Source organism: Austrofundulus limnaeus, unplaced genomic scaffold, assembly GCF_001266775.1.
Source record: "Austrofundulus limnaeus strain Quisiro unplaced genomic scaffold, Austrofundulus_limnaeus-1.0 Scaffold68, whole genome shotgun sequence".
Taxonomy (NCBI): Eukaryota; Metazoa; Chordata; class Actinopteri; order Cyprinodontiformes; family Rivulidae; genus Austrofundulus; species Austrofundulus limnaeus.
Genome location: NW_013952470.1, coordinates 157,711 through 171,718, shown reverse-complemented (window position 1 = coordinate 171,718; position 14,008 = coordinate 157,711). Strand labels below are relative to the sequence as shown.

Here is a 14,008-nt window from a genome sequence, read left to right as displayed (position 1 = left end):
GGGTGGGGGGTGGGGAGGTGGTTGTTCTTTATTTAATGTTTTGTTTCAAACACAAACAGACATCCTTGAATGTACACTGACACTGAACCCGCTCTGTCACAACCTTCCAGGTTTAACACCGGATCCGGCACAGGCACTTTGATCAGCAAAGTTCAGATCAGTCCGGGACGCTGGCATCAGCTGGTGGTAACGCGCAACCGCAGAGCCGCCTTCCTCAGCGTCGACAACGAGTCCCAGGTCCAGGGTGTAAGTCCCCCAGGCACCGACGGCCTCAACCTCGACACCGAGCTGTTCATCGGAGGCGTGACGGAGGAGCTGAAGCAGGAGTAGGACTTTTTGTTTTGTTACGTCGTCATATTAGCAGCCTACTTCCTGTACGTTTAAACGGCTGAGCGATGCGACGTTTTTGTCTCTTCAGTGTGAGGGAACGGACAGGGGTCGCCTCAGGCCTGGTGGGCTGCATCCGCATGCTGGACGTCAACAACCGGATGCTCAACCTTCAGGAGAGCGACGGCGACAGTGTTTTCGGCAGCGGGGTTGGCGAATGCGGGAACAACCCCTGTCAGCCGAACCCCTGCAAGAACRGCGCAGAATGCCAAGTGAAGGAGGCCGAGATGTTCCACTGCAAGTGTCGCAGAGGATTCTGGGGTAAGACAAAGATGTGTTAGGTAGGCGTGCAACAATACATGTACCCGTCTCGAACCGTTCAATACAAAGCTTTAGATTCAATACACACTTGTATCGAACAATACAGATTTTTTTAATTTATTTTATCAGCTTATTTTCTGAAGATGCTCTGTGTTGAAAAATCAGTGGATCTGCATTTGGCCACTCTATCCAGGCTGCATTGTCGAGCACAGATCCACTGAGAAACTTGCTGTTTCAGCAACGTTAAATTTAAAAACTCTAATTTCGAGGTTAAACAAATGTTTATAATTAATTTCAATAAATTACAAGTTAGAAAGTGCATGGAAATACCTCTTTTTTGTATCGAAAAAAATCGAACCGTGAGACTAAAGTATTGAACCGAACCTAATCATGAATTTTCTGTGTTGTTGCACCCCTACTGTTAGGGTTTCATATTGTAGCAATGAGAATTATAAAATAAAGTGTTGTAGACCTCTGAGGCATTAATTCTGCTGTAAATCAGAGCATTTCAAAATTTGAGAAATACATTTTCTGCAAGAACGCAGTTTGAATGCTGAGTGCTGAATGACTTTGAAGAAGCTGAACGTAGACGATTAGACAGCATTAGGGTGTAGTCAACTGCTTATATAATATTAAAGTTTAGTCAGGGAAAATAATCAGATCTAACCTTCATGCTTAAAAAGTAGAGGGGTTTATTTTTAAATAGATGCAGGTCGGCGTAAATGAACACCACAAAGTCGCCTAATATGTGAATCTAAGTAGAATCGCTTTGTTTTTTATATAAAAGGAGCTTTTATGTTTGGTTACTGAGAGGCTCAAGAGGAAAGATGAATAAGTCTATTCATAGGATGCTGCAATGAGCTATGTTGGCAAAACGAATGGTGGTAATGAGATTTGGACCTTTGCCTGCGGACCAACGCTCAAGTTAATTTTATCATAATGTCAATTTAAAAGTGTCCAAGTTTAGTTTTTTTATTTTTCATCTCCAGGAAGGAAGGGTAGAGTTCTCAGAAAGAGAGCAGAGAGGGAATACATAATTGGGGAGGGCTGTAGTTAGAAGGGAGGACATGTCAGGACAACCGGATAAATGAGGGAGGTGAGGGAACATCAGAGTTCAAGGAAGAGTCGTGGAAACGAAAAGAAGAGGGGGGTGATGCGGCGGGGAAGAAATGAGAGTGGAGGATAAAAGTGGGAGTGAAGAAAACCGGGTAGCCCTGTGAGCTCAGCGGGGATGGGGTTCATTAACGCGCTCCTCACCACAGGCTCTGACTGCTGAAGTAATGACGGGTGAATTCAGAAGGGCTGTGGCAGAGGGCAAACCCATCATCCACCAGATGCGTGTGAGCCTTTTCAAAAAAAAAAAAGCTGTCAGGGAGGCTCTCCACTGTTTAATTTGAATGTGTAATATTTCGAAATCTTTTTTAGAAAACGACCTGTATCAGAGAGGAAATGCTTCACTTCTCTTCTATCAGCCTCAAATAAATCGAGGAGAAAATTACAATTTTATTAATGATTTTTCTCAGGTAGGGGGTCTCTGTAGTTTATAAGGGGGAGTTTCTCAGCTGTGGGCAGAGTTTGTCCTAACCGTACTTGGCAGTTTAAAATATAGGCTGTGTCCAAAATGACAGGCCGGGTCCTCCGGAGGATCCGGACTACCCGGTCGAGGTGGGTCGGGTCCTTGGTAGACCRGGAAGACCAGAAAAAAAAGAGCCCGTGAATTTGGACGGTCTAACCTCCCCCCCACCCCGGCGTACGTCATGTCACCTAGCAAAAATGACGACGCTAAACAGAAGCAAAAATAGATCAATATTAGAAAAATATAAATATATTAGCATTATTAATWTCACAAAACAATAAAATTAACTTAAAGGTAACATTTGAAGAACTAAATGACCCGCTGTAGGTTCATGTTTATTTCGCRTTTTTTATGACAAAAATAATATTTAAAAACACGTTTATACAAATGATAAAAGTATTAGAATTACAACCGCTAAAAAAAATTTAAATTTTTATATCGCCATATTTTTATTTAAAACGTATTCGTTTTTCTCGCTTCGTCCACCATTACTAGCTTAAAAAAATCTCCGGTCGGGCCGCAATGCATTGTGGGATACACTGGGCCAGGAAGGATCCATCGGACCTATCCTTCAAATTGGGGAAAAGAAAGGAAGCATTTGTCGGCCGCATCGGAGGAGTCTTCGGTTTTGGACGGCCTTCGTCGCGGTGCTGTGACGTATGCGGCCGACAAATTTGGCCTCCTGAGGACCCGGCCTGCCATTTTGGATGCAGCAATAGGCTGAGATTCTTGGATGTGGGCGGAGTTTTGCAAAACCGTGATTAGTTAGATTGACTTGTCTCGTGGGGAAGTTAAAACGTGAATTAATTGTAATTGTAAATATTATTGTCAACATGTAAATATAATTTAATGACTGTCTATTTAGTTTAGGACACAACAATGTCTTAAGTAAAAATTATTGTATTCCGTGTGGCTAGCACCTTCCTGTCTGGAATTATGACTAAAATTTGACCGAGTTACACCTACCAACCGAGCTGCCCATCGTCCATCCAACCAAAACGTTACGGCAGGAAGTCAAATACATTTTCATCGAGGGTCACGGGAGCGTTATGGTGGCAGTTATAATTAACTTCAACGTTTCATGTTTAACTTCACCTAAACCGAAAACGTCTCGTTCAGCATGTCATTGCTATGGCTGAGCACTGCTATAAGAAAAAAAACTGACCTCTACATGGTGTTTCTTGCATAGAAACAGCGTTTTTAACACATCCTCTTATAAATAATAAAAAGTACTAAATGTATAACTGACTAAATGTGAAATAAATACTATTCAAAGTAAAAGTAAGTTTTACTCAGTGTTGAGTTGTAAGTCTTGAATTCTGAATTCTCCCACTTTCAAACKGGGTATTTCCATTGCATAATCTACATGCATTATGGGAGACGTAGTTTATGGTCAACTCTTGCTTTAAAACAGTTTAGTTTAAAGCATTAATTAGGCCTAATTAACTAAATTTCTCAGCGGGTCACAATTACTCAAAGCCACCAGATGAGGGGCCAGTCAAGTATTATTATACTATACCTTTTACATTTTTTTTCTTGCATTGATTCATAAATTTAAAGTTTACCATTGATATATTGGTAAACTGAAGTAATTATACATTGGTATATTAATGTTGAGTAAGGTAAAACGATTATACATTGATATATTGGTAAACTGAAGTAATTATACATTGGTATATTAATGTTGAGTAAGGTAAAACGATTATACATTGATATATTGGTAAACTGAAGTAATTATACATTGGTATATTAATGTTGAGTAAGGTAAAACGATTATACATTGATATATTGGTAAACTTTAAATTATACATATAAATTATTATAGACTATTGTTTTAATTTATTTACTGTTTGAAAAAAGGGGCAGATATTAATAAGATTTTTTTTCTTCTTTCTGCTGCCTTTCATTTTATTTGTGATTTGTATTTTTTTGTTGAGTGTATATTATTTGTTGTATGTTTTAATGAAATGAATAAATAAATAAATAAATATAAAAACTATTTTTATATTAAATTAGGTAATAAAAGAAAAAAAATTGGYGGATCCTTCTGGCATACCGGACGAAAGTCACCTTCCAAAGCTTGAATTTGACACATGGGCTTCTTCAAACCGCACCCAAAGTAGTCAAATCCAACCAGTCATGTTTTTACCAAAATCCAAACACAAAAGTCAAACAGACCAATCGTGAATTTGACAAACTCCCCTCACACACCAAGAAACTCCTAAAGTACCCCTTGTCATTTTTCTCAATAGAGATTTGTTGTTTTTTATTTTGTCCGTCTAGGTCCAACATGTGCTGACATCCATGACCCGTGCGTGCCGACCAAGTGCCACGTGACGTCTCAGTGCAGGGCGCTGCCCGAGGGAGGGTACAAATGCGAGTGTCCCATGGGACGGGAAGGAAGACACTGCGAGAGAGGTGATCACACCAACTCTTCTATCTCACTTCAGTTTTTCTCCTCAGTATTTGCATATTTTCCTTTTCCCTCCCACTTTGTGACATGCCCATCCAATCCTGGGGTGAAACGGATGCAGACGGGGGGGGTTAAGGCTTCAGATGGGGAGGGTTGTTACGGAAGTGCGGCCTATGATTGGCCCCGTTGGGCCGTTCGCCCCATCAGCTCAGCTCGGCTTGTTAGCGAGAAAGCAGAAACCTTCGCTTCCTCTCTGCCTCTCYGCCCACAGGTGTTGTGTTCAAACTTGTTTGTTGGTACTTAGTTTCACATGGCAGAACCAGTCTGGTAGTGGGGGAAAAAGACCGTAGCGGCGCTCAGATGCTTTTGAAGTTCATCATTAAAAGTTTTCGGTGGTGTCACATTCTGAAGTCTTCTTGTGTGTGTGTGTGTGTTTTCCCCCCTCCCCTCCTTTGTAGATGTTGTCATGCATGCACGTAGAAGCTGACTTCTGCAGCTGCAAATTAAAGAGAATGTGCTGTTGTGCTCTTTATAAACAAAAGAGAAACATGCCTCCTTGAGCCCCTGAGGAATTTAGGAATAAACCAGATGGGAGTAGCCTCCATCCAAGTACTGAGTCTCAAGTTAGCAGGTGATTAAAATAAAYTGAGGTGAACCAAAATCGATGCCATGTGAGCGAGAGCATCTCCCATTCCAAAAGGCTATTTTTACACAGGAATCAATGAGATGACTAATCGCATCAGTCCTCCCTGCCCGCGGTGATTAATGGCAGCATCAGTCAGCCGGAGTGTCGGTCCCAGACAGGAGCTCACAGATAAGCAGGCAGTCAGGCGGACGTCCACTCCGAGGACTGTCTTCAGAACAGTTCAAAGGACAGGTAGCTTAGAGGCCACTCGTCAGGAGCCTGAAGGTGAGCGTCGTCATAATAATGAAGCGTTTGCATCCGAGTGAGCGTGAGAGCCCCTGCTGAGCTGAGGTTTCCCTTCCAATTCAGCCGGGGTTCAACAGTGCAGCTCGCCGACAGTTAAGGACTTTCCTCAAGGGTGTTCCAGTTGTAACGAACGGCCTACTTTCACCCTCTCATAATATAAATTATTGTCATTTACCAATGGAAATATCAACTACAGGGGGCGTTTCAGTTTCAACAAGTTGTTTTATTTATTTTTTATTCCCCATTAGCTGCCTTTACAGTACAAATCAGTCACCGCTCAGTGTACGTGACTCTGAAAACAACGTCAGCATCTAAGGGGCTGATTGTTATTGCTGTCGCAAAGTCTTTTAACTGGCAAAATGTACATTTTAGTTGCTTTGTTATCACCTCTCCTTGTTTATGGGGGTTTTGATGGGTTTTACTGCATGTGCTAATGATCCAGCATTGCTCAAAGATAAACAAAATGGCTCCCTTGTTCAAGCATCAACCTTAGTATCGCTGGAACCGCTTCATAAGTGTTGCTTTTTGCCCAGAATTGCAGAAGGTGAAGGAGATTATGTTTTTGCCTGTGAGTGTGCATTTGTAGGCTTGTAGCATTAGCAATAGATCTCATAAGCCAACAGGGACATAAAGTTGCAACTTGCAGAAACTGATCATTAAATATACAACTACTGGATTCAGCTTGACTCTAAATGGCTGCCATCTTTAGAAAACATGGAAGCTGGGTCTCAATTCAAGGGTTGCAGCCCACGTAGGCGGTCCATGTAGGCTGCATACAACGGTCTAGTCTTTGGATGATATGTGTTGCGTTTTATATTGCATACTTTCAGTTTGATTGTGTATTCACATGTCTTTCTACAGGAGCTAGAACTTCACCAAAGCCAGTATCATTAAAAAAACGCTACACGTAAATAAATAAAAGCGGTGAYAATTTGAGTTTAGCTCCAGTATCAGTRCCTGTAATTRCATTTTATTTAACATCTCACTGCAGTAAAAATTAAACATACATTTAAAAACACATTTTTTAGGTGCGTGATCCAAAACCTTCTGTAAAAAATAGAAAAACTGCTCCGCTGTCTTYGTTTTTTCTTTTTAGTTTGTCGACGGCACAGTGGATCCTGGGATATCCTCAGCCGTTTAGGATACTCARAAGCAGCCTATGCTTTGGGGGGTTTTGTCAGCCTACGGCGCAGCGCAGTGACATAAGCGGCCACCAAATGCGCCCCTACGTCGACTGCAGCCCCTGACTTGACRCTCAGACGTTAATTGAGCCTCATGCAAGAACTGTTCTTACAAACAGATTTGTTCTTAAGTTGTGCGTACGAGTGATTTATGAGAATTTGTGACATTCACCAATTTTCACGTATTGTAAGATTTTCTTCAGATACGAACAAAATTCACGAGTGGTCCAGACCTGTCGTATATTTTACGAGCAGTCAGTCTGCTGTTATCCAGACAGGTTTTCCTCCATAATAACTTTATATTTCATTAGATTGAAGATCACGACTGCTCTTCTGAATAAATGAAAACTATGTAACACAGTTGTTTGCACTTAAATTAAAAAAATTTGACCAAAGGAAAACCGGCGCAGGACTAGAGAGAGATGAATATGATATAGATTTTTATTTCTGTGACTGCGTACGACCCACAGGAGACACAACATCGACAGCACATTTCATTCCTCGGCTTTWAGCAGCTCCTTTAATTCCACAGCTGACTCTGCTAAAAATGACAGATTTTCTTTTCTGGATCTCTGAGAGCAGAACTTCAATCTCTGAACTCCTAGTTCTTTTTTTTACTTTGCGATGTCATTTATGAACAGACACTTCCTGGTCTGTGGGGCAGTAAACGTAGCCTATATGGTGTTTTTGGGGTGATAGATTATGCTAATCTCTTCTCCTCGTGCGCAAACAGCTGGATATGCATTCATCAGTTTACGCTGCTCATTTACACACTTTTCCTGACGATAGAAAAGTTTGTTGAATCTGACGTGGCATTATCGTAGAAAAAAAGTAAGAGAAATTTAGGATAAAAATACGAACGTTCTTGCATGAGGCCCATTGACTCCATTTTCACAGATTTTGTACTAAAATGTGGCGTGGTAGCTGAGAGGCATTTATAAGACATACTCCAGGTATGAGTTGGTAAACCTTTTAGTTGACGAGCTCAGAGTCTTTTCCTGATTGTTCAGCTCCTGTGACAACTTGACCTCTTGACCTATTGATCCGTGTATCAGGAGGAACAAACGGGTGGAAAGGAGAAAAGCTGCTGTCTCAGTCAATTCTGAGTGATTCTCTTACTCCAGGAGAGCTTAGTTTAGTAAAGGGGTTACAGGTCTGGTTTTCCCTCTTCTCCGTGATGTGTGCCATCATCATTAGCAGTCTTCTGCACAATAGCTAATTAGCTTTCCTCATCTCTGTCTTCCTTCTCYATCCTGACTCAACTCAGCTAATCCCAGCCAATTACAAATAAACCTGCCCAGCCTGCTTCCATAGGTAGAGTCTGTGCATCAGACGTGTGTTCATGTAAGCGTTTAGAAAATCACAGGGCTCTGAAAGATGGCATTTTCTGTGCCATAAACAGCATACCCCCGAGTGACACTTGAATGACTTTTAATGTCAAGCCACTTGTTAGAAGATGGCACAGTGCCTGTCCTAATGACTCCAGACTGCCAGGCTGAGACGYGTCGCAAAGACATGAATTTGCGGAAAGGCCTGCCAAAATACAATAGCTTCATTATTTTACAGGTCCCAGATGTGTGTTAAACTCTCCATGTCTCCAAATGTTCTTTGTCATCCAGTGACATGCTGTGTAATCAGTCTGGCATAAGTATTCCTGCTTTTTATTCTTTTCTTTCCTTTTTTTTTGTTTCCTCTGTTGAAGAAAAAGTCCTAATCCCGAGGGCTATATGTTCACAGTTTTATCTCTGACATGTCCCTGAAAGATATACAACAATCCCTGCATTTTAATTCTGGCAGTAACAAAACACCAGGACCTGGATCTGAATCTAGTCTCTGTTTTTTTGTTTTTTCAGTGGTTGAGAGGAGAGGAGCTTACATGCCTCAGTTCAGCGGAGACTCGTACCTCGAGCTGAAGGGGCTCCATCTCTACGGCCATGATCTGCGGTAAGTCCCTCGTCTCTGAGTGAAACYTGCAGAGAGAGGCGTTGGAAACATGGCTGAACACTGAATATGATGTTGTTTTTATAAACCGAGCTTGTTCCGTGCCTGAAGCRGAGAACACGCTGAGGCTTCCTTAAGCCTGAGCTGAATTGATAATGAGGATTACATCTAAAGGTGGCGTCTCGCTGGGCTGCAACCGCTTCGTGAACGGCATTCGTGAGTGCGTCTCCAGAAGGTCTCGCAGTGTTTGCAGTAGTGCCCAGAGGCGGGCGGTCCTTCCGCCTGAGCGCTGGACACATTCAGAACTTTTCTGTGACAAATCGTCTCTCAAAATGATCACAGAGTTGACGCAGGCGTCGCAATCCCATCTGAATTTTGTCCGACTCGAGTGCTACAGATGCATTTTGACTGTTGATAGAAAACAAAACTAGTTCTCAAGTCTAAAGAACCACAGCAGCGGTGACAAACAAATGTTAAGAAACGGGTCCAGTTTTAATTTTCTAAGGTGTAGTCCAAGGTGTAGTCCAGTAGATTAAATTATAAATGAATGGCTGTTAAAGGGAAGGGTACGCTCTGGAWGAAGGTGGATAAACAGAGAGTGCATAACCAAGAATGCTGTTTTGCAARCAGCGTACCTCAGAGAAAACCCATGTTTGCATGGRGAGAAATGTAAACAACCCCAGCCAAGAGGCAAATGAGCCACCACCTTACTGAAATGTAAAATTACTGTATTCCTGCAGTTTTCCATTAACTTTTAGTCTCAAACAGCTGCAGCCTAATGAGATATTTCTATAAGTTTAACCTTATTTTATTTATTTATTTTCTTCTTTTGTGTTTTTTGTTTTGCTTTTGTTATTGGAAGACTATTTTGTTTAAATTTATTTTTTCGAGCAAAGGGATAGATTTAAGATTTTTTTCTTCTGCTACCTTTCATTTATGATTTTTATTTTTATTATATATAGAATTTGTTGTTGTTGTTTTTTAAATGAATCAATGATTATATGTTTGTCAAGTTTGCACATGTCAAATTGACCTAAAATAGAAATTCACTGCAAAAGTTGTCCATTTAACCAAATCTTATTATCTTATGTCAGCCAAAAAGTATTTGCGATCTTGTTTTGAGACTAATAATGTATACTAAATAAGAGCAGAATGTGTTAGATTATTGATCTTACTGGCCTGAAAATGTTCCTTCTTTCAAGAAGTCTTACCAATTGCAACAGTTTTCCTGCACTGGTAGATTATTTCACTTAATTTGAGTCTAAATTTTCTCAAATTCAAAAATGAACTGAGAAACATTAAACAATTCAAACTACTGTAAAAGGAAATGGTGTATTAGAATCAGTATTGTCATTTTTAATGTTAAAGTGGCTATATCATGTAAAATCAACTTTTTTGAGTTTTATATCATGTTATAATGTTATCCTCTCATCAAAAACATGCCCAGAGTCTTGCTTTGACTCATTCATGCATGTTTGAGAAATCCTGTGGTGTCCTGAAGCAGCCAGGCAGGGAGAAAAAATGACTGGGTGGGACTAGAACCGCCTTTTGGGATCAGCTCCTCCACTGGGCTGTGTCTCCAAGCTGAGCTTCCTCATCACAGAGTGCACACCCCCACCACCGCCTGTGACTCCTGCAGGCTCTCTGCAGTAACAAMGTGTGAAACTGAAAGTGAAACTGAAACTGTCTGCTGAGCTCCCAATACTACTTTTCAGYGCAKCCCTTTTCAGATTCAAAATACCTTTGAGGAAATGTATTTTCAGACGCCAAGTAAACAATGCCGAGCTTCCGTATCACTGCGCAACACCCCACTTGCTGAAATGGGCGGGACAGAAGCGGAGGGAGGTTCTTAAAGAGACAGAGGCCAATTTCAAGTTGTTTAGAAACGGAAAATGTAAAAACAGCATTTTAATACAACTAAAGGTGGCATAGATACTTTATTATGGTATAGAATTTAAATATATGCCTGAGAAACACATAATATTGCCCCTTTAATACTACTAGAGGTACTGTTATTAATACTCTTAATTATAGGAATATTGTAAGCATTACATTGAGTGTACTACATTAATACTGAATCTGAGAGTAGAATGGAGGTACATTGCTGCAATAGGAAAATACCATAATTATGATGTTGCTGGAGAAGGGGTGGGTTTTATTAAGTTTATACTTCTACCCACTCCTTTGAAGATTTATCACTTTTGTATTGTCATTTCATTTGTAATTTATAAAGTTCAATAAACATTGAAATACGAAAACTTCCTGGACAGGAAGTGAAACATCTTCAGCTTCAGAATAAAAGACCAGTTTTTGTTTGGGTTGRTCATGACCTTATCTTCACCAGCGAACAACAAAATTTTTATCATTTTCTAAATCTTGGGTTTGGTTGTTGATCTTTAAATGAAGTGGGTGTTTACTGTTGTTTTATTTTTGTTTTTTGTGCTTTCCCTGCAGTCAAAAAATCAGCATGACGGTGATTCTCATGGCCAACGATTCCAACGGTTTGATCTTCTACAACGGCCAAAAACTGGACGGAAAGGGAGATTTCATCTCTCTGTCTTTGAATAACGGGATTCTGGAGTTTCGCTACGACCTGGGGAAGGGACCGGCTACTATCAGGTTCACTTCATTTAAGAGTCCGTTCGAAATGACAGAATATAAAACTGCAACCAACGAGCTCACATTGGGCTGTGTTTGTGTTTGTGAACCAGGAGTAAGGAACCCATCCAGCTGAAYGTGTGGAACACCGTCAACCTGGAGCGTTCCCTCCGCAAAGGAGAGATCATGGTCAACAAGAAGGACCCTGTCCGAGGAGAATCTCCCGTAAGAAACACCAAGCTAACCAGCTCCTGCCGATGGTTGCCTGGCTTTCAGCATGCCGAACCGCTGGGCTTACGCTTCGCCTTGCTTCTGCCGTGAACCCGTCTGCGTTTTTATGACCCATCAATGCCACATCAAACCTCCGTATCGCTCCTCCAGGCTTCCTGCTTCAGACGCAGAAATGTTCCTCCTCGGCAGAGCTTTTCCACCTGGTTTCACAGGCTGGTTCTACTGAAAACGTGTCACTCTCTCTCCGCACGTCTGTAAAGATAGAAGAGAGCACTTCAGATGTCGAGGGCCGGTTTGACAAGCTGTCTCAGATTTGTTTTAACTCTCAGCCTTTCAACGTGCTTACTTCCTAGAGATAAAACACCRTCTTTGGCAGAATCAAAAAGCAGAAACCAAATCAAAAACCTCTGCACTGGTGGCTTGGGAGTTGTAGGCAACGAGGAGACGATAATGATTTTTTTTTAAATCCAGCATTTAGACCAATAAAGCAGGTAGCAGCTTCCAAATGAGGGTAATCTAATAGTTAGATTATATTAAAACGTGTAAACTGTGATTGTGAACAAGCAGACAGTCAGCTCCATCATAATCTACATGGTCTCCTCTCCCCTGTCACGGGTATGGTAATTGTGTTTCACTCCAGCGGCAGAGGCTGAAAATCTTATTAAAAGAAAAGAGAAAAAAACAGCAAAGATGTCTGTTGAGGGGAGGGGAGGACACTAGTTAGGAAGCTCAGTACAGTGAGCCTTTAGAGTGTGGCTCTCAGCTTATTCTCTCCCACTTTGGGTTTAAGGACCAAGAGTGGGGGGGGGGGCTGTGGAGGGTTACTGACTTCCTCAGACGAACCCACAGGAATCCTATGGATGCAGTTTGCACTTCAGGGAGTAATCATCACATCAAACGGTGCTCAGGCTGCCAGATGGAATGAGATGCAAACTTTCAGAGGTACAGATAGGAGAAATAAGAATCTACTSCACGTCTTATTTAATGGCAGCAGTCGGTAAACGAGCTCGGGTTAAGTGGCAGTATTCACAGCCTCGTCCATGATGCTTATTTTTTCTCRTTTTTATCTTTTTCACCTGCTCCTGATGGCACCATCTGCGTCGTGCACAGCTTTCTTCAGACACTGTCTTATCTGTATTCACTCCTGCACAGCTGTTTGTGTGTCTATAACACCAAATGCATCTCTCACATATTTWATTTTTTATGCATTTGTTGTTTTTGCTACTGCAGCTATTTTTAATGCCCTTCCAGATATGTGTGTTCGTGAGATAATTGGTGATTATGTGTGTTTTGTGAGCTTGCCTAGCTCCGCATGCCTTTTATGTGCACAAACACTTGCTAGTCTTTCCCTAAATAACTCTCTTCCTCCTTATTTTCTTTCCTTTCTCTATGATGTGCTGTCTGGAAATAAGAAATCACGCAAGGTAATGAGACAAATACCAGCCACACGTTAGCTCGTGTTTCATTTGAGTTGTTCACCACGTCCTCACACATGCACACATACACACACACCCCGCCCCCCTCATCTCTACATGCAGCAACACCAAAGAACAAACCTCCCTCTGCAGATTAGCTTTAAAAGTGCCAGCTCTATAAGAAAATAAATTCCCTTTTCATGAGCTCGTACTTGACCACACAGCGGCGAGGAGGAGATGCTCCTGAAAGAGCACGGTTTGGCTTTCACCTCGGTCCATCTGCTGCGGGGGAGGGAAGGGAGGGGGCGGGAAAGGTGGGAAGGGAGAATGAGAAGAAAGCAGCAGTGATCCTTGAGATGTCATTGTTTTTAGGCAACAAAGAGACATCTTCATTAGGCCGGTGTAGGCGGGGGGGGGGGCATCGCGACCGGTGCCACGCGCGCCTGTCGGGAAGTGAGAGCGAGGAGGACGCGTACTGCGGGGATGGCGGCGAGGTGCTAAGCCAAGCCAGGCTGTTCCTTTTTTTTAATCATCTGCTCCCCACTTCTGTCGCGAGCAGGAACAAATCCTGCCACTGTCTCGTGAAGTTTCTCACTCGCTCTGACCCACTCACCTACGACGGAGTATTAGGGCCACACGAGATTTTTTTTATTACGAGAATAAAGTCATAAAAATAAAGTCGTAAATTACAAGATTAAAGTCGCAATATTACGAGATTAAAGTATTATTACGAAATTAAAGTTGTAATATTACAAGATTAAAGTCATAATATTACGAGATTAAAGTCATAATGTGAGAATAATATCGTAATTTTACAAGATTAAAGTCATAATATTATGAGAATAATATTGTAATACTATATTACGAGGTTAAAGTCATAATATTATGAGATTAAAGTTGTAATATTATGAAATTAAAGTCATAATATTATGAGATTAAAGTTGTAATATTATGAAATTAAAGTCATAATATTATGAGATTAAAGTTGTAATATTATGAAATTAAAGTCATAATATTATGAGATTAAAGTTGTAATATTATGAAATTAAAGTCATAATATTATGAGAATAATAT

General features: G+C 41.2%; 1 protein-coding gene across 1 annotated transcript in view; it reads left to right on the top strand.

Moving 5' to 3' along the window:
* Window positions 1-14,008, top strand: part of agrn (agrin) — a gene marked incomplete at its 5' end in the record, with an annotated part of 134,040 nt that overhangs the window by 93,539 nt on the left and 26,493 nt on the right. Inside the window, 7 exon segments of the mRNA XM_014010337.1 lie at window positions 111-326; window positions 419-648; window positions 4,508-4,642; window positions 8,603-8,693; window positions 11,145-11,309; window positions 11,402-11,513; window positions 12,932-12,943. Coding sequence (XP_013865791.1) covers window positions 111-326; window positions 419-648; window positions 4,508-4,642; window positions 8,603-8,693; window positions 11,145-11,309; window positions 11,402-11,513; window positions 12,932-12,943 — 961 coding nt within the window.